Source organism: Perissodus microlepis, chromosome 8, assembly GCF_051167445.1.
Source record: "Perissodus microlepis isolate ML-2025 ecotype Zambia chromosome 8, ASM5116744v1, whole genome shotgun sequence".
Classification (NCBI taxonomy): domain Eukaryota; kingdom Metazoa; phylum Chordata; class Actinopteri; order Cichliformes; family Cichlidae; genus Perissodus; species Perissodus microlepis.
Genome location: NC_140468.1, coordinates 27,616,322 through 27,643,051, shown reverse-complemented (window position 1 = coordinate 27,643,051; position 26,730 = coordinate 27,616,322). Strand labels below are relative to the sequence as shown.

Below are 26,730 nucleotides of genomic sequence, written 5' to 3'. Positions count from 1 at the left end.
AGTAGAACAGGGTAGCAGGAAGAAAGCCATGTCTGCAGATCTCTGTAGGACATCAAAATAGGTCATGTTCACATCAGAGACATCCGCATAATTTTTTTGACTTCTCTGCTGCTGGAGTGGGTCAGTCCAGTCCAGCTACGGCTGTAGAGGAGCGCTCTGTGTGGGGGATGTGATGGATGAAGACGATGATGATACATTATGTATCACAGATGCTGAGACAAACACAGGAGTTAGGTGAGGGCTTTTTAAAAAATCTCAACTGATTGTCATTTACAACGCTACATCATAAATAAGATAAATATTTCTTCACAATATAAATATTTTATAATAATTAATAAATAATTATTGCTGTGCATTTGATTTGACAAGCAGTGCCCCCTAAATATTGAAGAACACTATTGCTATCTCCTTTTCTCCTAACTCTTGTGCTAAATATAAAACTTACAGCTTATTCACAGACCTAAATAAGTGCTTTTAAAAAGAAAATCATTATTATATTCAGACATTATTGTAAAACATTGCTGTATTCAGACACATATAGATGGGTCCACACCCGTGTTATGCTTTTCTACATCCAGAAATGTGTTTGAGATGTAGTGACCAAAATCAAGATACAGTGATAAAATTCATGGTTACAACATGCAACCATATTTTAGCAAACTCATAACTTAGTGGAGATGCAAACAAGCTGACTTGTCAGACTACTTCATCAGATAATCTGACTCAGCGTTGTAAATTATGTATAGTTTGAGACAGTAGTGTTTTTGTGCCATAATAATTTAACTACACAAAGCACATTGTATTGCATTTGTTTTCTGCAGTAGAAGCCAATATGGGGCAATGAGCTGGATAGCTTGGTTGTGCAACATGTATCTAGCATCAGTTGTTTTATCAAGTCAGCTTTGTCTTAAGCATCCCTCATGTGTCATGTCTTTTTTTAACTTTTAAAAGTTAATACAAAATAATGAGAAGATGAGCACAGGATCCTCAGTGGGAGAACCCTGTACAAAATAAGAACAATTACTCGTAAGGCATGTCACAGTAAATCTTTATTTCAGGCAACACTCAAGTGCTCAGATTGGCATCCCCTTTTATCCATTTGTTTATTTTTTATTTCATGTGACATTAAAAGGATCTCACATTTGACAGCTGGTGTCAGTGGCATTTTAACATTGACTATTCTCCTACCCCACCTGGGAAGACACTTAAAGCTGTGGAAACACTGGACAGGACAACACAACACATGCACAGTGATCGACATCAGGCTAAAAGTTAGTGTCACTCGATCAGAGTGGGATATGGTGCCATAAAAGTGAAAATGTGTTTAACCTTCAACATGTGACATGAGTGGTATGACTCAAATTCTTCAAATCAACACCAGTTTCACCCCAAAAGCAGAATATGAGTGAAATGATCTTCACTGGATAAAACTGAAAAGATCTATGCGCTCTAATTTCTACAAAATGTGCCACACGCTAAATAACACAAGCCAGAGAGGTGTTTCATAGATAAAAATTTGGTTTTAAAAAAGCAGGCCTTATGGCTTTTTTTATCATGACCCATTGTGTGTCTTGAAAATTTACAAACCCAAATGCAGAAGACAGGAAAAACATTAAGCTTCTAAGCCCAGGAATGAAAAAGTCCATAAATCTTGGGATCTGTAAGGCACTAAGCCAGGATATCCAAACATCCAGGAACACTAGGAAGACATAGCTATATACAGAATGCAACAGAGGACAAGGGGAGAGTGACACAATATGAAGATAATGAGGGGAGAAGAAACAGGTGGGGAATACAGTAGGAAAAGGAACAACGAGACAAAGCAAGTAAAACTACAAAGCAACAGAGACAAAATGCTATCAAAATAGAAAAGCAAGTAACTAACAGAGAGAAAGAAGACTTGACAAAAAAATATAATGGAACACTAAAATAAACTGAAACACACTGCAACAGTAAAAGTGCAAGTGCAAACTAAAAAATTAAACCAAGTATACACAAAGGACACAAAATGTTGTCACTGTCAACTTGGCACTCTGCCCTCTCTTACAAATAGTTATTTTCGCTCCAAAAAACAAAGATGGCTGCTGCACCAAAACGAACCTTGAGGCTTCAAGTCCACCTTTTATATGCAGTCTAAATTCTAAAAAACACACCTCTCACCACTCGGTAATGAGTCAAGGAAACACAGGGTATTACATATATTGTCATTTCTGTCCCTTGATAGACAAAAATGACAGTTATTACAAATTCTAACCAAGGCTTTAAATCATCTGGACTCTAGCTCATATTTAATATGGACATTGGGTTAAAACTATCTTTTCAACTCTTACTCAGAAAGAAATCAGCTGTACTTCTGGAGAACACTCATGTAACCCCACCTGGTTGTCTCAGGTACTGCCACCCATAGTTTGTGTTTTTTCATTTATTTAATTCATGGTCTGTATGCTCTCTCTCTCTCTTTTCTTTCCCCATTGCAGTGTCCAAATTGTTCATTCTTTTCCTTTCCCCCTCACTCCAAATCGGTCATGCAGATGACTAGTGCCCCACTCTGAATCTAGTTTCACCAAGTGTCACCAAGTGGACTTCCTGATTTTTGGAATGTTCTCGGTCATATTGTAGAATTATACCTCTTAATAAGGTATTTACACAGCACCAGTGGTGAATTAGGGGTTAAAACTTATTTTGCTAGAACTGGACTGTTCTGGAGGGTTATTTTATCTGTTCTGTGAAACTCAAACGGAACCTGAATTACTGAAGAAGGCTTTGCTCAACTGCCAGCACTACTTTATGAAACACCTCACTGGGGAATCATATAGAAAGAAGTCTGTGTTCTGCTTTAAAGGATTGCTGATGATCTTTTAAAACCTGAGTTGATATGGTGCTACAAACTATGTAATCACTCTTTGAGAATGTGTTGTGTGTAGTTTATCATCACAGTGAAAATTGGCACATAATTCTGGCACAAAGTTTGTGCTTTGTAGCACATTGTACTTTTTGGAATCATTATCTCACAATGTGAGGGTCACACATTAGTGCAATACTTGTCAGGCCAGAGTCTGTTTGACTCTGTTTGGCAGTATAAATAAAGTGTCTCAATAAAAAAACCCATAGACTTTATAAATGAATCTTCACCAAGATATTCACTAAACTCATTCTGCAAGGGTGGTCCTATAAACAGATGTAGCAAAAACACACTAAATTTCTATGTACCTACTCATGCACTGTTGCACACATGAAAACACACATGCTCACTCTGATTCCATGGGTTTCCACGTGTAAATATCTTGTAAATGCAATAAGAAATATAACATTAACAAATATATAACTTTAAAAAATTGTCCAGTGATCCAAGTATTTAAAGGTGCAATCACTGACCATTTACTGCCTTTTTGCATAATACTGTATATTGCACTTTGTTTGAAGATGTGGATGATAGCCTCTCCAAATTCCAGAGTGATTTGCCTGTAAAGGATTTAGAATGGTAAGAATCTTAAAGAGCTTCTTTAATTTGGTTTTATAATAACATTTGCCCCCACAAACACTGAAGGCTTTGGTTTTCCTTATGAACTCCCCACACTGGGACTGTATTAGGCAAGCCAAGGGAAACAGCATGTTTTTTCGACTGTGGGAGAAACCCCATGCAGAATGCATGGAGATCCAGGGATTGTAACCCAGAATCTAACCCAGAATCTGTCTAACATTCACGCACACACTGGCAGATATATAGGGGACAACTTGAAGTTCCTTATTTTGCCCATTTCAACATGCAGACAGGAGGAGCTGATGATTAAGGTACTGACCTTCTGATTGGTAGATGACCTACCCTACCTCGTGAGCCACAGCTGCTGAAGGATGTTTATAATATAAGGAATAACTTTTCTGATGGAAATTGCTGAGGACTGCGTGTGGTCCTATAGGTTAAGACTTGGGTGAATCCCAGGATTTATAAAACTGCAAACCATATTCCATCCTATAAACCTGAAATCTGTGCGTAAGAGCTGACCTGTATTAGAAGAACACTAATTAGAAGAAAATTAGACAGTCTCAACAAAGTCTCAGTAACAGCTGTACTTAAAAAAAACAACTTCTGTCTGGTATTGGATATATGAATCCAAAATATCCTAATTGAAAAGTGAAAAAAGGGTTTTGTGCAAGCGCACTGCTGAGAAAAGACATTTCATTTCAGTGAAGTTATACTCTATTCCAAAGGAATGAACACTCACAGACACATTATTATTATTCATTATTATTAGTATTATTATTATTATTATTTCACCACATCAGTAGTGAAATACTATGTGCTGTTTTTTAGAATGAAATTAATTGAATTCTGCAAGTCAACCTTAATTCAAATAAATATTTTCTCACAACACTTTGCACTCTGAAAAACAAGCTCCTTCTAATACAATATGCACTAATATCTGTGTCCATGCAAAACTGCACATCTTTAGGCCCCAGTCACACACCACTAGTGAATGATTGGAAGCTGCCTTTCATCCCTTGGTTGTTAGACAAAATTTCCCAGTAGAGGTTATTCGCAGTCGTGTATTGCCCGACCACTTGGAAAATGCGGGAACTAACTTTCTCTCACAAGCTAAAATTGGTCACAAAGAGGTATACAGTGCTGCACAAAAAAGCCTCCTTGCAAATGTTTTATTCAGTAACAGATTGCCACAGTCGCCAAACAACCAGACCTGTCTGACAACACTTGCTAAGTACTTGATATAAGTGGTAGTAAAACTGTGAAAAGTGCAACACACGTTGGAAATGGAGACAATTCACCTCTGATGCATGCAAACTACAGGCGACCACAGCAATCTGGTAGCAACCAAAGCAATCACAAGGAAAATATTAAAAACATCTGTATTGTAAGACACAACAATATAAAGTGACTTAAGCCAGCTGTTGTTGTGAATTGGCACTGTATAAATAAAGTTGAACTGTTCAAGAGCAATAGGAGGATTAGAGGCGCCTGGGAAGGGCAGGGCATACATGACAACAAGATAACAAGATAACAAGATAACAAGATTGTTGAATTCTCAAACAGTAAAGTTACTGAGAGATGTACACCTTCCAGAATTTGTTTTTTAAGAAAAGTAAGTTTTTATGCTCTGAAACATTTCACAGTATCTGTTGAGTGGTAAGAATTCTAAGGATTTTCACTTTTTAAATTTTTTGCTTGTATCAGGTCTCTTAATCATTATCTGTGGTAAATGAACTGATCCAATACATCTTACTATCACCGCTGTCTTGTATCAAAGTTTGGGTCTGTTTCATTCAAAAAATAACCCTTCAGTTCTTTTTTGATCACGTCTAGTCGATGCATGACTTTCACTGGCCTTTCTGAGGGTTTTTTTGCCTGTCTGCATATCCTTGGACTATAGGAGGAATGTGAACTTCTTTCAGTAACACTGATATGTTTTCAGGCTGCTCCTTAGGATCAATATATAATACTGATTTAAATTTCATGGAGCAGAAAAAATATTTAACATTAACTGATCATTTTGTGTATATGTGTGTGTGTGTGTGTGTGTGTGTGTGTTTATTCAGATCTGATTTTTGAAACAATAAAATGTTAACTTTGACATAAAGAGATCTGAAATATTACTGGGATGTAAAAACTCAACCTGTGGTCTTAGGGCCTGGAAGGCAAAGGGACCCAAACAAAAAGTCATTTGCTGGAAGGTTTGACTGCTCCAAGGATTTCAAGACTATACGGTGGTTTCATTCTTCCAGGGGCCTGTCCGTATGTTTCCTGTGGCATCTGAACCAAACAGGCTATCTTCCTGCAGACTCCTGTTTCGACCAATGGGTCCTCGTCGGTTCACAGTGCCATGCTGCCGAGGTAGGGTGTTCCTTGGGAAACCTTTCTGTTCCAGCTCTAGACAGATCTTTTCTTTGTCTGCCGTCTTTGACATCCAGCTCAAATTGTCAGGGTCTTGTTCATACTGCAAGGTGACGGGATCAGCTCTCTCACAACAGTTTGTGCTGGAAGAGTCATCGACTGAGCAGTACATGTGCCACTGGCTGGTGTCGACCCCATGAGAAGGCATAAGAAGGCTGTGGCAGGAAGAGATACTGTCATGCATGTTGTGGGCATGACTGTGACAGGAAGCAACCGAGTCTTGCACGCTGTGGCAGGAGGTCTGGCGTTCCAAGCTGTGACAGGACACTACAAGTTGGCTATCTAAATGAGGGCTGATGTACGGAAGCTGGAGATCTGGGTGTGGACTATTAGAAACCAGTGGTGAGGCTTCAATGTGGTGCACATTATGAGGACTGTCCAGGTGAGTACTGTGCACACTCCCATCCATACTGGTGGAAGTGATATGAGACCGGTAATCCTGGAAGCATTGGCGTGGACGGTTGAAAGAGCGTGTCTTTGTTCTATCAGCAATGCAACTCTGCAGGGGAAGAGCTGGATGAGGGAGCTCATCAGGAAGTGACTGTGGACGTGGTGAAGGCATTTGGTCAGCATGAGGTGAGATGGGGGAAGGGCTAACAGGAGTCATTACAGCCACACAGCATGGACCTGTGTGATTTAATGTTGGGCTTTGGGGAGGTGGTGTTGTTCTGTGGTGAGAACTCTGAATAGGGTAAGGAGAAAGCATCTGCTGCTTCACTGAGAGTGGGGAATTCAAATGGCAGTGTGGCTGATGGAGTTCCTGCCTCTGGCTCTGTCCTGCCCCAGGCCCATCCTCTGTCTTTGATCTGGATGGGCAACAAGCCCACCAACGGTGCCACACGTCATCACGCTTAGCACAGTGCTGGATGAGAAGGAAGAGTCCCAGAGTGACACAAAAAGCACCATAGAGACAACTGAATATCATGTCCAGGAAATGTCCCAGTGAAACAGCCAATGCTCCCAAAGTCCAGGTAGCCAGGAACAGGAAGAGGGTGAAGACTGTGGCCCGGAGTTGAGATTTAAAAGAGTGCTCATTGGCCAGAACTGACACGCCAGCAGCAAAGGGCTGGCAGTCCCCAGCAGACCCAGTGTCAGTGTGGCAGTGATGGTGCGACTCATTTGATGACAGCTGTTGCTGCTCTTCACTTAAAACCCGCAGCTCATACTTCCTTTCTGGGTGGCGCTTCAGCTGGACGTAAGTCCACAAGAAGTACACACACATGACTAAGACCAGAAGACTCATGGGAGCATAGAAACCACCCAGACTTGGTTCCCATGCCATCCAGCAACTAAAAAAATGAAAAAAGAAAGATCTTTTTTTTTTTAATGTTCTATATTTAACAACAAATAATAATCTGAGTATACTTACTACAGTGCATCATCTCTGCTGCCATAGTTATCCATACCAAATGCTGCTGTAACTCCAACTATTATGATAGGGATTCCATCACTTACAAGATAAAATCTGAAAAAAAAAATGTTATTACTGGAATGGTAATTTCACCATGAAGAATTAGAGCTTGTTTTAACATATGGCATAGAAACTGAACATTTCTCACTCACTATGTGTTAATAGACCTCTTTGCATTAAATCACACTTGTTATTAATCTCTGTCTCTCTTCCACAGCATGTCTTTCATCCTGTCTTCCTTCCTTCCTACCCCAACCGGTCGCAGCAGATGGCCCCGCCCCTCCCTGAGCCTGGTATTGGTGGAGGTTTCTTCCTGTTAAAAGGGAGTTTTTCCTTCCCACTGTCGCCAAAGTGCTTGCTCATAGGAGGTCATATGATTGTTGGGTTTTTCTCTGCATGTATTATTGTAGGATCAACAATATTTGCGCTTTGAGGCCACTATTGTTGTGATTTAGTGCTGTATGAATAAAATTTAATTGAATTGAATATGTATATGTATTCTATAAAGACAGAGCAAGAGAGAGAGAGATATTATATATGTTTATAATTGTGTGTGTGTGTGTGTGTGTGTGTGTGTGTGTGTGTGTGTGTGTGTGTGTGTGTGTGTTTAATGACAATTGATATTTGTACCCTTATCTAAGGTGATGTGGGTACTGAGGGTATTGACTGAAAACATTGAAAACACAAGTGTGTCTCAAACCTGGCTCGTAACACCATGACAAAAGGCTGGACACATTGTTCAGCAGTGTACAGAAAGTTATTTACTAAGCAAATTGACATTACTTAAATAAAAAACTAATATGATGTGCGCAATCAGTAGGATCAGTGGGTGCACATGACTTTGAAGATAGGTCTGTTGTAAATGCCCCCCCCCATCTGACACATGACCAGTCACAATGCATAGGTAGGAGAATGAGAGACACAATGAAATATGGGTCACAGGTTTTCTCATGTGGCACTGCCAAGTGAGGCCCCACCCACCAGGGACCTGAAACACATGCTGAGGAACAGATTGAGAGTATAGGGCAGGGGTAATCACAAGTGGCTAAAATGGAGGTCCTGCAAAGTGTGGGTCACCCTCAGTGATAGTGAGAGGAGATCAGCCATGCAGTAGGGGCTCAAGGTTGAGCTAAAACTCCTACACAGCAAAGGGTAGTTTGGGATGAATCCTAGTCAAGGTGGCAAGGTGTTCCTTGGGAATGAGAGGAAACTCTGAGGCAGACCAAGGACACACCGGAGAGATGATGTCTCTCAGCTGGTTTGATCGTTGGGATAAACATGTGGCGGGAATAAAATAAAATATGCTTGGAAACACCTGAGTGGTCCTCTGGAAGAGCTGAAGAATGTGGCTGAGAAGAGGAGGCCTGGGCATCTGTGCTTAGACTGCTGTCCACACCCGGACTAATAATAATAAACATCTTTGTTCAGAATGACTAGCAAAACATTTTGGGTGTTTTTGTGCTTTCCACAGGATACTGAATGTTGTGAAAATGGTAATGACTCCATCTGCTAATCATTTGCATGACAGCATTACCATGATAAGGACAGCCAAGCACTGTGTTTAGTTTAACATAGCAGTAATGTGACTATGTACCATTATAGAGCTGTCCCCGTAGCTTCAAAATTGCTTTAGGGTAATAAGCGGGATGTACAAACTAGGTCGGACTGAGTCAGGTTAACTGCTTCTTCTTGTTTTCCATCTCTGTGCTGAACTAGGTCAAACACATCCTGACTCCAGATGTGTGTGTGTGTGTGCCAGGCCCAGGCACACACACACACACACACACACACACACACACACACACACACACACACACACACACACACACACACACACACAGGCCATTCACTCATTCATACCCACCCACTAACAAAGACACAGATGCACACATATCGATCCCCTCTCCATAGTGCAGGCGAGCATGTCACATATGTGGGGACATATGTGACACGAGCACCTAACTGCTGGACAAAACCCTCAATGTCTGAGGTGCAGATAAAATTGAGGGGTAGAAAATATCATTTTCAAATATTCTGTGCTGCTGGTATGCTCAAATACTGTGTGAAACTAGATACCACTAACAACTAGAGCTTATTTAATTTTTTATTTTTTATTTTATTTTAATCAGGTCAAAATTTCAAGAAAAATTTCAAGAAATTTTTTGAATAATGTATCATGTGAAAGAGAGCTTTTTTCAATACGACACCCTGTGATGTCACAGCGATGCCATAACAGGCAGCATGTTGTAATAAAAACATCATAAGACATAGAAGTTTTAGTAAAGCCTTTGCCCTTTGGGGGGAGTTGCACTCTCTGAGTGCTCTTGCTGTCAACAGTATTCTCAAATATGCAAGAGCAGATAAGAAGCAATTGTCTCAACACTGTAAAAATTAGTAATTAGCTATGATAAAAGTCGGAAAAATGTAAAAGTGAGAAAATGACCCAAGGACAGTCATGATTCATTCACATACTGATGACTGATGAACATTGCTCAGCCCTGCTTGTACCCGCAGGCACCTGTTTACAGCTTACCTGAGGATGGCTGGTTTGGTACGAGTCTTGGAAGCCCTATTCCTCTCCTGTGCCTGAAGTGGGTCTTTGGAAACATCTTTACAGATGTTTCTAGCAGTGAAGGTCAGCCACAGCATGGTAGACAGAGAAGCATAGTGGAGCACAATGCCAACCTAACACAGGTTGAAATAGACATCATAAAAATTGAGTGAACTGGAGTAAGTTTAAGAGTGTAGTTGGGAATCATCATAGAACAAAAATGCACTCTATTAGGTGTTCAATATGCTGCACACTGAACAGTTCCAATGTCTAAGGACTGAATAAATTAAAAGCTCCAGAACCAGAATCACATTACTATGCGTGCACTGAGCTTCAGTCATATTGTGATTATAATTAATTCATGATTCACTTTGGTGATAAAACAGCAAAACGGTGCAGAAGCAGAACCTTTGAAGGTTCATGAAAACATATGATCTAAAAATAACTTTGTTTATATGTGTGTGCCGTTAAATGGGAGGCATTGTTATATCAGCTACAATCTTTTAAATTATGCTACTTAATCAAAAAAAGTTACATTCATATTGAATGTAAAAAATATTCAGTACCAGAGGTGGAACTATAAGGCCGCCCTTTTATTGTATCTTTCAACCATAAAAGTTTTGGAGAGATGATCGTAACACTTGGCAAGCTACAGCCAATGTGTCTATTTTTCCATAAAACCATCCCTGAGGTTTATAGAACAGGTGTGCCTTCCTATCAGCTCCAAGTACAGTAACTCAAAAACCATTACAATTATTTTCATTACAACCACGTTATACAGAAGAGCATCTCTGAACACAGGAGATTTACATTACGGTTGTGTAGCCAAGAAGTCTGCAGCAACTGTGTATTGCTGACATGTCTATGGAGACCAATATTTCTGAGGAATAATTACAGTACTTTGTGAAATCATGAAGAATTAAGGAAGTTCCCAGGGTAAAATGGGGATCCAAGCCAGTGCTGTACCTAATAAAGTGAAGTGTTTACATTTAACCTGACTTTAACCGACTAGAGGGCTTTTCATGTTATACTCAGTCACACAATTTGGAAGCCAGTCTAATATAAAATAACCAATATCTTCAGATTCAAAAAAAATAAATAAAAGCTAACATTCTTTTAAGAATTAAGTGCCCTTAACAGAACTTTGAAACATCACCACAGTAAGAAACCAAGAACACAACACTTACAATCTGACACACAAAAGGTAAGTTGATTTGATTGATTCCACCAGCAAAAATACCAAATGTCAGTCCTGTGTGAAAGAGGAAGTTGAGGAGTGTGTGCCAGCCATTCCTGCTGATTCGGATCACACTGTAAACAAGGAGAAAAGTTAAACATCAGAAAGATAGTGTTTATTCAGTCTTAGCTTAAATTAGGTAGAAGGTTGTGGGAATGAACACAGGAGCCACACTGTCACCTTTGGACTATAATTTAGAAGTATTAAAGTATTAAATCCACATTTAAAAGAATATGTTACCTAAGGCTTCAGTCTCACAGGTCTGAAGACCGGTCAGTGAGCACCACATAACATCTGGTCAATAGGGAAAAATATATTTTCTTCTTTGCTGACTGTCACTGGACATTGTACTAAACAGCACCTTTTCATTGCTTTGGCTGCTTGCAGACTGCATCAAAGACCATTTGATATCTCAAGTTCTCAGTTTTATTAGTAAATCTGGTCCTTCAACATTCTGTACCAGCACAAAACCCTCTTTAGGTATTAAGGAACTGTACTGTTGGGATTTATTGTGTTAAAGATGAACTGAATGGTGTCAGTTAGAGGTTTTTTTTTATGTATTTATTTTTTGACCTGGGACAAAATTTGGGGAGGAAAAAATAACATGTGCATAATATTATAAGTAAACACATGCAATAGTAAGAAACAACTTAAAAAGTAGATTTTTTGATATTGGTAACTGACCTGGGGACATGACATTTAAAGTAATTTAGCGCTTTAGTGCTAAAAAAAAAAGAAAAAAAAAAGAAAAAGAAAAATCAGTAATTATTGTAATGAATACATTTTTTTGACACATATAATTGCTTTCTATGGTAGAAAAATGTTAATTGTGTAACACAAGTTTTTAGAATTAGGTAATGGCACATTTTTATATAAAATAAAGTCCTTTCTGTCATGAGGACAGAACCAAATGCACCAAATACTAGTTTTATAAACCAAACGTGTTTTTAATAAATTTCTCCTTTGTAACAGGATGGGCTGTGCAGTTCATTCATAAAATAACTCAATATCTCTAAAAGTCCACACAACCCCTATCAATTTCTAATGGAAAAATCCAGCCTTGTATCAGAGCAGATGGATTGTCCTTCAGCTTCAGCTCCTTGATCTTAATTGATATGCTGTTTTTGCAGAGCAACACACAAATTTTGGGAGGTTTAAATTGAAGTGAACTGGCCCACGATCACCACTCAGTTCTACTTTGTACTTGAAACCTGTCTGCTTCTGCACATTAATTCTGGATGAAGGTGTGTGTTTTTAACAGACACCAGATGAAGATAAAGAAACATTATGAGATATACAGACACCTTTATGATATAAAGTCACAACATACATATAGGCATGTGAATATTTTTTGCAATGAAAAGTGTGAAATTATCTTGTAATAAGGTCTCACCTGTGGTGGACAATGTAAGTCATGATGGAGACAAGCAGACAGAGCAGCATAACTGCGGTGCAGGCATACACCACTGGATGTAGGTAATCCCCGGGGTATGGGGGGAAGGATAGCACTCTCTTTAGATCCTGAAAAAGAAGTGCACAATCTATGTTTTGTCAAAGATGGCAAAAAAAAAGTTAAATTGCTTCTGTTTTGCACATACTAAGTGAGAGTGACGTTACATAAAAAGAATCCTTTGAATAGGAAGGTGCTGAATGTTTTATTCAGTATCACCCTATCAGCATATTAAAAGACCTTGAAGAAAAAGGATCTTCTACAACAGTCTTTCTCAAACGGTGGTGTCATGGTCCTGGGTCGTGTGACCCAGTGTTGAGTTTTATGTATCTTTTGTATTCATTTATGCTTTAGCTTAGTTTGTCTAGTTAATTTCTAGGGTGCTGTTTAGCCCTTTGTTTCTTAGTTGTTTATGTCATCTCCCTGTACTCAGTCTCCCTGGTTCATGCGTCTACCTGTCATGCGTCATGTCTGCGTGGTTATGTTTAGTTCATGTCATGTCTAATCTCCATGTTTCCTGTTTTACTTTGAAAGTCTGTATTCAATGTCAGTGTATTTAGTTTCACTTCTCCTGTCCTGTCGTTAGGTTCATGTGTGTCAGCTGTGCTCCCATGTGTGGCCACTTCCCCTGATCATCCCTCATGTGTATTTAGTCTCTGTGTTTCATGCAGTCTGTGTCGCGTCATCTATGTTTCCCACCCTCCATGTTTTCATGCCCAGTCTTTTGCATTCTTAGCCATAGCTTTCTGAGTCTTCATAGTTTATCAGTATCCGTTCCCCAGTTTAGTTTAGTTCAGTTTTGTCACGATATTTCTGCTTTGTTTGAGACCTGTCTTCAGCCATAATAAAGGCTTGCTTTCAGTTTAAGTTACTTCGGTCTACTCTCTTGTGTTCGCACCTGGGTCCACCACACGCACCACCGCACGGTCTGTCTCCTCAGATCGTGACAGTACGACACGACCAGTATGGACCCAGCGACACAGAGAAGAGAGATTATTCAGACAGTGGAAGCGCTATGCTGTAAGTGGATGCAGCGGAGTTACTCCACCCATTGCGGGTGAGCGTCACTGTGTTTCCCTGGTTATGGGAGGCGTTACCCCCTCTGATTTCTGATTACCTCCGCACCATCCTCCAAACCCCGTCCTCAGCAGCAGCCGCCCAGCGCAGGGGCTGTGTCACCAGCCTCCCACTGTCACGCAACTTCCCCATCGCCGCTTCCACAGTCTTGCGGCTCCGAGGCGATTAGGGTTGGCTCACTGAGTTGCCTCCATCAATTCCATCGTGCACAAGCTGCTCACCCTCACCGTTCCGTTCGGACTTCGCTTCTCCAGCCTCATTTCTGGTGAGGATGTGGTCGGAGGATGAGGAGCCAGCCGGCACAGTTATCAATGTCGCATTAACAGCCGCTGCTAGGAAAAAGCGGCGCCCTCGTCGCCGACGCACGTCGGCACAGCCAGAGTCCAGAGTATCGTCAGAGCAGTTGCCTGGGCTGGAACCGCTGGCCGAAGCTGTCTCTGAGTCCGTGTCTGCAGTGTTTTGTGGCTCTGAGGAAATGTCCCCAGAGATCACTGTTCGGGACTTCGCTGAACGGGAGCAGGTGGTTCTCGCGGAGCTGGAGGAGAAGCTCTGACATGCTCATAGTCGGGGGCTGACCCGTACAGCGACCTTGAGTGTTTTGAAAAGCGCTTTCAAATAAAATGTATTATTATTGTATTCTAATGCACTATGTGGCCATGTGACTAGAAAAGCGCTATATAAACGGTAGATAACAGATAATATAAATGGTAGATGTAGGTCACAAGTTGCCTTAACCTGCAACCTGTACAAGCTAAAATCTGATTCTGCTCTTCCCCCCTCCTCCCTCACCCTCTGTTTAGCCGAACTAAATTCATGGTTCTCTTCTAATTTTCTCAAACTCAATAGTAATAAATCCGAGCTTCTCTTGGTAGGTACTAAATCAACATTATCCAGAACCAACAGTTTCTCTGTTACTATCAATAACTCGCCGGTCTTCGTTTCTTCCTCTGTGAAAAGCTTGGGTGCCATCCTTGACAGTACTCTATCTTTCAATTCACACATTAATAATGTTACTGGGTCTGCATATTTTCAATTGCACAACATTAATCGTCTCCGTCCTTTTCTCACCCCACATGCCGCTGCCATTCTTGTCCATAGCCTTGCTACTTCCTGGATTGATTATTGTAATTCACTTCTTTTTGGTCTTACTCAAAAATCCATCCACAAGCTCCAACGCGTCCAGAACTCTGCTGCCCGCATTATCACCAGGACCCCTTCTGTCCACCACATCACCTGCAGCAGCTTCATTGGCTCCCAGTCAAATACCGTATCAATTTCAAAATATTCTTGTACACATTTAAGGCTATTCATCATCTCTCTCCTCCATATCTCTCTGATCTGGTTCAGATCACCACCCCATCTCGATGTCTTAGATCAGGGGTCCCCAATCCCAGTCCACAAGGGCCGGTGTCCCTGCAGGTTTTAGATCTCACCCTGGGTCAACACACCTGAATCACATGATTAGTTCATTACCAGGTCTCTGGAGAACTTCAGGACATGTTGAGGAGGTCATTTATCCATTTGAATCAGCTGTGATGGATCAAGGACACATCTAAAACATGCAGGGACACCGGCCCTCGTGGACTGGGATTGGGGACCCCTGACTTAGATCTTCTTCTTCCCTTCTTCTCTCTGTCCCCTCCCCCCGTCTTGCCACCATGGGGAGCAGGGCTTTCAGCTGCTCTGCTCCTCGACTCTGGAATTCCCTTCCTCCTGACTTAAGAAATATCTCTTCCTTCTCTCTCTTTGTCCCAACTCAAAACTCACTTGTTCAAAATAGCTTATCCCACATAACCTCTCCACTGTGCTCTTTTAAATTTGTTTGATGTCTTATGCTTTTATGATTGTATAAACTGCTGGCTTTTATGTTGCTTTTATTATTCTACCATGTACAGAAAGGCACTTTCAAATAAAATGTAATATTATTATTATTATTAAAATGCTTTAAATAGTAGTTTAGGAGAAAAGGTGGAAAAAGTTTACGAACAGCAACTACAACTAAACAAAGTAATTGAAATCAGGGCCCTATTCCAGGGCCAATCACTTTGAAAATAAACTCTGGGTTTACTAACTCTGAGATCTGCAAGGAATTTCCTGTTCCTGATGAGCTTATCAGAGTAAGTTCAAAACAATATAACAAGGAGCAAAGGTTCAAAAAACTGTTCCAGGGGTCTACTCGGCCACAGGGAGAGACTCTGAGGTTCTGAAGCCAGCAGCAGCGACGGTGGAGCTCAGGGGGCTGCCCGCGTGGACAGCAATGGAGATGGTGGAAGTCAGGGGGCTGGCTGCGTGACCACCGTTTGCAGCTTGGCTGAAGGCTGGTGGCGGAGGAATCCTGGTGCGGACGAAGCAGGACCAGACGGCATAGAGACCTTTGGCTGGAACAAACCAGACTCTGGCTCGGGCTCAGGCAGAACAGAGACCTCGTTTTTTTTTTTTAAATTCCCACTAAACTCATCAAGGTCTGATGTTCTTTCAGATTGATTTTGAGGTGGATGTTGTCAACCATTTAAAAAATGACATTTCTGGTTCCCACTGCTTGGTACTAACTAATGCTGACAATTGGCATATCAATGTGTCCAGCACTCTCATCAGGACTGTGAAGTTTGGGAGAGATTGGACAAGGTGTCTTTGAGTTACAGTGGCTTGCAAAAGTATTCGGCCCCCTTGAACTTTCCCACATTTTGTCACATTACAGCCACAAACATGAATCAATTTTATTGGAATTCCACGTGAAAGACCAACACAAAGTGGTGCACACGTGAGAAGTGGATCGAAAATCATACATGATTCCAAACATTTCTTACAAATAAATAACTGCAAAGTGGGGTGTGCGTAATTATTCAGCCCCCTTTGGTCTGAGTGCAGTCAGTCGCCCATAGACGTTGCCTGATGAGTGCTAATGACTAAATAGAGTCACCTGTGTGTAATCTAATGTCAGTACAAATACAGCTGCTCTGTGACGGCCTCAGAGGTTGTCTAAGAGAATATTGGGAGCAACAACACCATGAAGTGCAAAGAACACACCAGACAGGTCAGGGATAAAGTTATTGAGAAATTTAAAGCAGGCTTAGGCTACAAAAAGATTTCCCAAGCCTTGAACATCCCACGGAGCACTGTTCAAGCGATCATTCAGAAATGGAAGGAGTATGGCACAACTGTAAACCTACCAAGACAAGGCCGTCCACCTAAACTCACAGGCCGAACAAGGAGAGCGCTGATCAGAAATGCAGCCAAGAGGCCCATGGTGACTCTGGATGAGCTGCAGAGATCTACAGCTCAGGTGGGGGAATCTGTCCATAGGACAACTATTAGTCGTGCACTGCACAAAGTTGGCCTTTATGGAAGAGTGGCAAGAAGAAAGCCATTGTTAACAGAAAACCATGGAGCCAAATACAGGGCAATCTTGGAAGAAAGATTGCAAAAGTCTGCAAAAGACTTGAGACTGGAGCGGAGGTTCCCCTTCCAGCAGGACAACGACCCTAAACATAAAGCCAGGGCAACAATGGGATGGTTTAAAACAAAACATATCCATGTGTTAGAATGGCCCAGTCAAAGTCCAGATCTAAATCCAATCCAGAATCTGTGGCAAGATCTGAAAACTGCTGTTCACAAACGCTGTCCATCTAATCTGACTGAGCTGGAGCTGTTTTGCAAAGAAGAATGGGCAAAGATTTCAGTCTCTAGATGTGCAAAGCTGGTAGAGACATACCCTAAAAGACTGGCAGCTGTAATTGCAGCAAAAGGTGGTTCTACAAAGTATTGACTCAGAGGGCTGAATAATTATGCACACCCCACTTTGCAGTTATTTATTTGTAAAAAATGGTTGGAATCATGTATGATTTTCGTTCCACTTCTCACGTGTGCACCACTTTGTGTTGGTCTTTCACGTGGAATTCCAGTAAAATTGATTCATGTTTGTGGCTGTAATGTGACAAAATGTGGAAAAGTTCAAGGGGGCCAAATACTTTTGCAAGCCACTGTGTAGAAATTTCCTGCTTCATGGTGAAAAATCTAAATTCACCATGTTGCCAGGTTCACACCGTTTGGTGAAAACTCACAGTTTTGAAGATAAAGTAAGAACAACTCCTTCAGGATTTCCTGGTGAAATTTAAGGTTGCTCGGATCAGCCACCTTGAAACTATACCTCAAAGTGTAAAATATGTAATTCCGTTTTCCTGCTAGGTCACACTGTGTGTAAATATTCCAACCGAAATGTGTTCAGGGGCGGAACATTATCACAATTGAGAAAATCCGTAGGAGGAGTTTGCAAAAGTATAACATCTGGTAAATGGTCAAATCTGCGCCAAAATGTCATTTTCAATTCAAAACATCTGCCTTCCTCACTGATTTATGGCATCATTCAAAGATCTGTGCATCTTGGGAAGTTATAGGTGTGTGCCAAACTCTATACATGTATGCGAAACACAGCATTCAGACTCATCTTTTGCAGTTGCTTGCCCAGCTCCAGTCATTGTTAACAGGAGATTGATACGCCCACAAAACACAGAGTATCTTCAGTTTCGTATGGGACCGAAATAAGCACAGAGTGACAATAGCGGACTAACTAACTGTGACCACAAGGATATTAATTGACAGGTGATGAGCTTTATGACAGCATTGTCTGAGATGAGAGGAGGGAGATCACTTTACTTTGGCCCTGCTTGTCCTGACAGAAGCAGTGCAAGGAAACTGACCGAGAGAATTATTGTCCACAAAGTCAGAGTTAGAAATATTGAGATTATAAGACTAATTTGAGTCTTTCAAATAAATAACATCATTTACATGGAATAGACTGTCTTACCCATCATTCTTCTAACAGCTCAATTAACTCATATCTGTGAAAAAGGACCTTCTGCAGATCAAAGTTTTTTATAAAAGATTAAAAATGATTGATTGATTCGAGACGATTAATATTCATCAATAATGAAAATTTTGTATGTTTAACTGCTTAAAGAATTTGAGGTGTGTGACCTCTGTAGAGCTGGTTTCAATACTAAGTAAATCCAGAGTCAAGCTGTGAACATTAATTAGTCTTTAATTTAATGCTAATTCTTTTAGCCTGACCAAAACTAATTAAAAACGATTCTTTGAGTTCTAGTTTGTTTATTATTTTTTGATTCGATAAGATGTGAAACAACTATAAGTCTCTAAGTCATTGCACAGCTCCTTGCTGTAGCTGCAGTGCTGCCTGACTGCACTGACATCACTACCTTAAAATAACTCAGTGAACATCATGAAACATGTACAACATGGCAACAGTATCTTTTGAAAAATGAAAACGAATTAACACAAAGACATTATTTTTTCATTAATAGCAAACTGCACTTTTATTCATGTCACGTTCATGGTACATAACTATGTGCTGGTCTGTTAGGATGACAAGGCCACTCTGACTGCGTGCTTCACTGACGCAACATTGTGGTAAATATGCACATGCTGACACAAATAGACAGCAAATAGAGCAGAGTAAATATGAAGAACTCACTAGGAAGCAAGCTCAAAATAGCCAGGCTTTCTTTGCCTTGGCCATACTGTCAACCCTAAAAGCCCATTCACAGACAACAGGTATTACAATGATGCTTGGCAACTTTCTTTGTTAACCCAGGTTCTCTGCTTCAGACCCTGTGCATGCTCACATAAATGTGTCATTTAGCACATCATTTGACTCCTTTTCCAAATAAAATGGGTGTGTCATACTGCAGCCACAGACATGAGAGGAACAGGTGACAGAGACATTTATAGAATATGATAAATAAAACAATAAAAAGCAACACTGGTGCTGCAAGTAAGACATAACTTGGTCTTGGTTATGTCTTTTCAGCATAACTTGATGATGTAGCCATCTTTAAAAAGGAAATCAACTTTGTGTCATTGAAAACTCTGACTGAGTGTAAATAAAAACAGAGTGCAATGATTTGATAAACTAATAAACTCATACTTTATTCACAATAGAAATAGAAATCATATCAAATGTTTAATGTTTGAATTTGAGGGCAGCAACACATCTTTGAAAACAGTCGGGACAGAGCCATGTTTTCCAAGCAACATCCACCAAAAAAAGTTGGCTCACAGGTTTGTCATAAAATATATATTTTATTACAGTGTCTGCTATCATGAATTAGGCCTAGGCAAGTTGAGTTTATCATTACATGATAAATTAGAATTTATCATTATTGTTAAATGAAGCTTGAATCCTAATTTTATTTTAGATTCATTATTTGATTTAAATAAGTATTAATTATTTAGCTGTAACCTGAAAGGGACAAAAAGTCAGTGACAGAAAGTGAAAAAATCTAGAGAAACAGTTTACATGCAGTTACAGATGGACCTCTGACATTAGTTACCCAGATAGCAACACTTTCCCTCAACGCTGCTTTTTATTAAATAAAAAAAACTGTTTCCTACTGCTCATTTCATTTTTTCTACAATTCCAGTAATCATAATAATAAAGAAATAAAAAATAATGAGAAATAATGAAAAATTCCATAATTTCTGCCATTATTGGTTAAAAATGTTTAAATGTATAATGTTCCCATTGTACACATTTATAATTATATTTAATATTAGCTTTCAGTGGTAGATAATGGCTTCCTGACAACCACAGGAAAAGGTGAATATATTACAAATGTCTCAACTTTCAGAGATTTTGGATACTTCAGTACAGTTTTGGATCTGGATATGATCCGGTTGCTGTGCAAGTGGCCAACGACACAGTTTGCTGATACATTACAGAGCCTATAGATCAACCTTCACACTTTACACATCTTCAACCTACACAAATTAGCAAAGTAATGTAAATCGAGGATTTGAGTTTTTGCAAAAATGTAAACTGTTGGGAATAAATATAATATAAATATAATATAATATATTTTATGTCATCCAGAGAGCACATATACATCCAGAGAGTACATTTAACAAACAAGGTCTATAATTCTCTGCTGTGTCTGTCTGTGTGTAGTGAGAGAGTGGAGTTTCTTGCACGTGACTGCATGCCTCAGGATGTTTATGGCTGCTTAAGGCCTGGACTGAATTGTTCACTGTGCCTCACACAGCCTGATGAGAGATATGAGGAGCAGTGGTACAGAGTGAAAAAGATAAACTAACTGTGTAGTGTTTAATTCGGGGCACTGCATTTTCTATGATTGAGATTTAATTCCTGGAGGAACAAAAGAAGGTGCATTTCCCCTTGATAGGTCTAGTGACAGCAGGTGGAAGGACCTGGGCAGATTTGTGGACGATTGTAACAGAGCTCGCAATTGGTGAGTCACGGAGTGACACTTAAGTCTGAGTTCAGACCAAGAAAGTATCAGAAACTAATTAATAACTAATTAACTAATTAAAGCCAGGAGCAGTGAATGCAACTCTGCATGCTACGGCACCTGAGGTTCTAATTCCCAAACAATATTGTTTCGTGAGGAACTCCTGTGAGTTATCTGTTGATTTTTCTTAACAGTAGGTTGATTTTATCAGTGAGGTTTGGGTTGTTTTCTTCCTCTATGAGAGAGAGAGACGGTTTTATGCTTGGACATGTCTGGAACTGGCCCTAGTATTTGTTATTTTATTATTATTTTATGGTTTACTTTTGCTTTTGCTTTTGTTACAGTGCACTGAGATAAGAAATCTGACAGGTGTGATCCACCGGTGTGCAAAGTGCTTTTCCATGATTATAATGGGCTTTGGAGAAATTCACTTATATGGGACACTGACCACATTCGATGGTAAGTCCTGAGTCTAAAAGGATTGCAGCGAGTCAATCCAGTCCAAAATGATAAAGAATTGTTTTCCTTTTAAAAATTATGACATTATCTTGCTGTTGATGGAGACTGGAATAGGTTGGTTGCACGTGAGACTCCACTATCAGCAATATCTGGTATGGATGTGTGTGAATGAATGCGTGTGACTGGACTGTGATGGAGTGACGATGTGGACTAAAGTTTTGACTGACTTGATACTGAGACAAAGACTGCACCTACCTTAGGATTAGTAAATGCTGACAAACAATTCACCCAGCCGGTAAGAAAAGGGTGGATGCTTTGTTTTGTTTTGCAGGAGCAGGAGGATAAGAGAGACCAGAGGGGGAGACTGTAGCTTCACATGAGAGTGTGGAGCTGCAGACTTAACCCTTTGGCTGCCAATTTTGAGTTACTGATGTTTGCATTAGGAAAATTGTGTTTTATCGGCTGTTTTGATTACAGAATCACATTATTGTTGGGAATGCCAAATGCTACAGTGGAGAAAACCTTTGATATCACTTATGACTGGAATATGTTACTATTGACCATAGCGGGCCACTGTAAAAAGTCAATTACATTTTATAGAGGAAAATAGCCAGAACCAAAACAATATTTATGAATAACAAGGGGGAATGGTAGATTTGTCACATTCAAAATAGAGTTATGTAATAACAAACACTGGTCCACGTGACTGAGGTTTTTTCCCGTTAAAATAGTCAATTATTAAAAGTAGAATACAACCGACAGGGGCATGTGCTAGGATGTGGTACTGCAAAAAGAACAGAAGCAAAATAAAGAAAAGCCATTGTGTTGGACTTTGTTAAATTCAAATTAAAGTGTGCCATTACACTCAGTGAATCAACATGAAATCAAAATATATGCAAATTTTGTATGAAGCACGTGACTGATAACTGTTTTGTCCTGAGCTTTTGTTTCCAATAGCACCCACGTGGCCACACCACCAGTTTTTCGCCACCAAAGGAGGGTAATGTCAAATGGTCGAGGGGGGAATATCATCGAAAAGTGGGAAAGGTAAGCCCCGATAGGGGTGATAACACCATAAATGTCACCTATGGTCAAACTCCTAAACTGTGACACCAAGCATGAAATTCTCCAAAATTTAGAGACAGAGAGGAGTTCTAGATAAACATAATTTAGCAAACCCCATAGGGATTGATGAGTTGAATCTATAATATTTTGAAATAACATGTGGACCATGTTGATTATGCTTGCTTCCAATGTGAAGAGATTGGCATTCACCTTTATCTACTAAAACGCTGTCAAACCTAAAATGAGGACGTGGGCCCAGCAAGTGAATCTAACTTTAATGTCACAACTAACCCTAGAACAACCAATGACCTGGAGGATGTTTGGAGATGAGTGTGTTAACACTGAGATTTTCTCACAATATCTACAGAAAGACATTCACAGAACTGACAAACAACATTACAGTTCCTGCATGGTAGACGAGAAATCTAAAGTCCTCATAAAATCTGACAGAAACACTGCAAAATCTCCAGTGTTAAATTGACACTAGAAAGTGTCCACTCTTTTGAGTGTTAAATTAATACTTTTGACAGTGTTATATTTCTAACAGTAACCTAGTCAATGTTAAAGATTACCAATGACTAACACTGAGCAGTGCTGATTTTCTAACCCAACTGCAAATATGACCTGCAAAAAAATGCTAATCATGTCATAATCTCACTATGTGTACATGGAGGTCTCAGTTGAGCCATTAGCATGTTAGCATGCTGTTGGCAAGTTTAAACAATATTTTAGTCCAAAGAAGTTCTGTTTGATTGTTTTGTAATTGATGTGCAGTTTTCTGGGATCTGGACAGTGAATCTGACAATAAGAAATGTGATGAGTGCAATCAGTCAAAATGATATCTGTATCATCATTTAATCTGATTGATTAAAAAACACATTTCGCATTTAGATTACTTCAGACCAAAAAATATACTGGTGTTATTTCAACCAATCTAATATCACTTAGTCCTGGAGGAGCAAGGAATGTGGAGGAGGCTTTGAAAAAGTGACTCACAGACAGTAAGCGATGTGCATGTCCTGGGCAGGCTTAGCACACGTCTCTGTTAGGAGGAAAAACATGGCTCCAAACATTTAAACCATCTATGTTCTTTCTCTGGAATACACTCCTGCATTTGTATAATTCAAACTGAAAAGTCCTTCAGAAACAGAAATCAAAAGCTAATTTGGCCCCATCTTCACGACAGTGTCAACTCGCTCTTTCTTTGCCTTCCAAACCTTTATATTTTTGAGACGTTGTCATGATTCCTCTTCTCATCTCTCTTCCTCTGTCTCTCGCTCGCTCTCTCTCTCAGACAGCATGCTCTCTCATTACGCACCACTGAACAACCCATCTATTAGACAGCGCATGACTGATAAAATCCTTTGCAGATCCCATAATATGAAAAAACGCACACACAGGCATGCACACACAGCAGCAGTAGAGCTCTGCATAACACTCCACTTGTCTCGGATGACCAACTAGACACTGTGCCATTACATAAGATATTGCAATTTAGCTTTTTTTTTTGCCTTTGTGCATGTAAAAACAACATTTTTCAGGGTGTCAGAGTCAAGTGTTTTTTTTAGGAAAGATACAAAACATTCATCTCTTGCCAAAATGGATAAGATAATTAATGTTTTCTTATTACTTGGATTTTGCATACTGCTGTTCACATATGTAACATGTACAAGCTAAATCCAGCATTCATGACAGTTTTTCATTTGAGTGTATTAGACTAAGTTAGTGTTGGGGATTAATCAAACTTTGAAGGCATTAGCTTTTGTTTCCTTTCTGTCTCGTTGTTTCTGTCTATTTAGTTCTTCTCCTCCGTGTGTTGTTGGCCCATCTGCCTGTCTTCCCTTGTGTTTCCAAGTTTCAGGTTTTCCAGTCTTTGTGTTTTCCTCGATATATCTAGTGTTTTGGTGTTTAGGTGTTTCTGCTTTTGTTTTGTTAGTTTAGTTTAGTTTAGTTTAGTTTATCTCAGTCTTCCCTTGCCTTTTGTTTATAGTTGTGTGTAGCCCTAAATAAAGGCTTGTTTTTTGTTAATATTCACATCCATCTCTCTCATCTCCACACACAGCTCATCTTTACCTCTGAGAATCTCTTCCCTGTCTAATATGTGTTTCTTAACTTAACCATGTTACTGACCTGCTCCAATTCATCTATTTAGTTGCAGAATTTTCCACAATATTTCTTTTTTAGTATAGCTTATTTTTCCAGCCTCTTTTTGCAACCATCTGTGAATAGACTTAAGTTCACACAGTCAGTTACAGAGTAACAGACTGGGTGAACCTAACAGACTCTGTGATACCAAAACCTAGAGTTTTTCTCTGACCTCCCACCCTCCCTCCTGCTACACCTGAACCTTTGACTGACACTTGGATTCATTTCCTCATTCATAAAATCCCCAATTTCAATTACTTTTATATTTTGCGTACTTGACGTGAACATTTTTACAGTCACCAGTGTAAAAGGACTGCAGACAGCAATAACATCACAGATTTATAATCAGCTCTGAATTAAATTTATAGTCCACGCATTGACATTGTGGACAACAACACTGTGGACAACAACACTGCCAGTGCAAACATTTACTGTATGTTACACACTGATCAATGATCAATCATTTGTCGAAAAAGGTGTGTCACAGTTGGAGCTGCTGGTTGATGTGAGTATTTGAGTGAAGATGAGGGTGAAATAACTTTAGAACTCTGACGTTGAACTAAATGTGTTTTAAATGATGTTTTAAATGCAGCCTGCAGACAGTCAGTTTCTGAACATTTTATGTTAAAATGTGTTCACAGATTGAGGTTCAGTCACTTAATGTCAAACAACATTCTGAAAGATAACATGTTGGAAATTCAGAGTGTGACCCTTGACATATTTTCCACTGAAAATCACCCAAATCAGTCTCAATGGGTCAACCCAGAAGATATGACAGGCCCTGTAACAGCTCAGTGTCCATACCCACTTGCATCTGGTTTCTGTTTCACGTTAGGGAATGGTAGGCAGCGTACCAAACTACTGTATGAGGCAGAGTCCCTTTTTGAAAACTTAAAAACATATTGTTTAGCCTTTTTTAAAAGTACAAGGAGATTCAGTGCATACTTACTTACATTCTTATTGTACTGTATAGTGTGTGATAGTTGTGTTAGTGATATAAAATGGAAATATGCATGTTCAAGATGATATTACATTAGTAAATTTATTTGGTTCATTTTTCAGTGTACTCATATTCAGTAAATAAAATAGCTTGTTTATTATTAATGCATTTAAAGGATTTTTTTCTGCATCTGACATAAACACATGATCTTGCTTAATCAGAGTATGTTTACACAATGATTAACCTATACAGTATACAGTGTACGTGTTGCACGTGCTTTATGGTAACCTGAACCTGAAAAAAATACGAACAAAAAAACAAACTTACCATTGGCTACGTTGGTGCGTTAAATTGCGAAGATCTGGTCTCATCTTCCCGCTATCCTGCTCCCTCCATATCCATGTAGAAGATCGATGTGCAAACAGTGAGGTGAGTTTGCTGTAATCCAGGTGTAGTTAAGGGTGTTACGGTTACTGGAATTTCTCAAGCCGGCTCCTCCTTCAGCTCGGCGGACGCTCCAGGCACAGCGCTGCCCTGCAGCGGCATCGTTCACGTCAAGATTCCATCTGCGAGGCGGAGCAGATCAGAAACAAGATTCATCTGCCTTTACATCTTTTTGTAACCACGAATGTTGGCGGTGAGATATAAGACGATCATGAAAACAGTTGTTTTTTAAAAAAGAAATAAATATGTAATGATTATTTAAATAAATAATGATGAATCTTAAAGCAGCAATGGCACTGGCGGCACATATTATAAAGAGGCACTAATACAGCGTCCTAATTTTTTCTTCTGCCTAAAAACGTGGCGATTACAATGACGGGGCTGTACGTGTTTGCGTGCATGTGTGCTCATGCTGTGATTATTCATACACAATTTATTTGTTACCACAGCCGAAGCCTTCCATGCACAAAAAACAAAAACAAAAAAACAGATAAGATGTAATATTTGAGGTGGTTATTTGATGAAAAGAAAATATCGGGTTTACCTGCAGTATTATCTTCTCCGCTGAGCTGGGCAGAATCGAGACCCTCCACAATCCAGGTCAGTGAAGATAGCGGTTCGGCTCCATTCGCCTGCAACGATGCGCCGCATGTGACGTGGAGAGCCTAGGCGGGGAAGAGCCGGTGAAAAAACAAAAGTGCAGGCGGAGGAAGACGTTATGGTGTTATCATCCATAAACTCATAATCAACAGCTTCCGATACAGCTATGGTAACGTGATGGCGG

At 39.9% G+C, this 26,730-nt stretch overlaps 1 protein-coding gene across 1 annotated transcript; it reads right to left on the bottom strand.

Moving 5' to 3' along the window:
• Positions 1-1,031: 1,031 nt before the first annotated feature.
• On the bottom strand, positions 1,032-26,730 carry adgra1a (adhesion G protein-coupled receptor A1a). The gene is made up of 7 exons (XM_084938478.1): positions 26,491-26,730; positions 25,830-26,068; positions 12,498-12,625; positions 11,055-11,178; positions 9,850-10,001; positions 7,275-7,370; positions 1,032-7,194 (listed from the first exon to the last, which is right to left on the bottom strand). The coding sequence occupies exons 2-7, from the start codon at positions 25,830-25,832 to the stop codon at positions 5,712-5,714; spliced, it is 1,986 nt and encodes a 661-aa protein (XP_084794604.1). The 5' UTR covers positions 25,833-26,068; positions 26,491-26,730; the 3' UTR covers positions 1,032-5,711.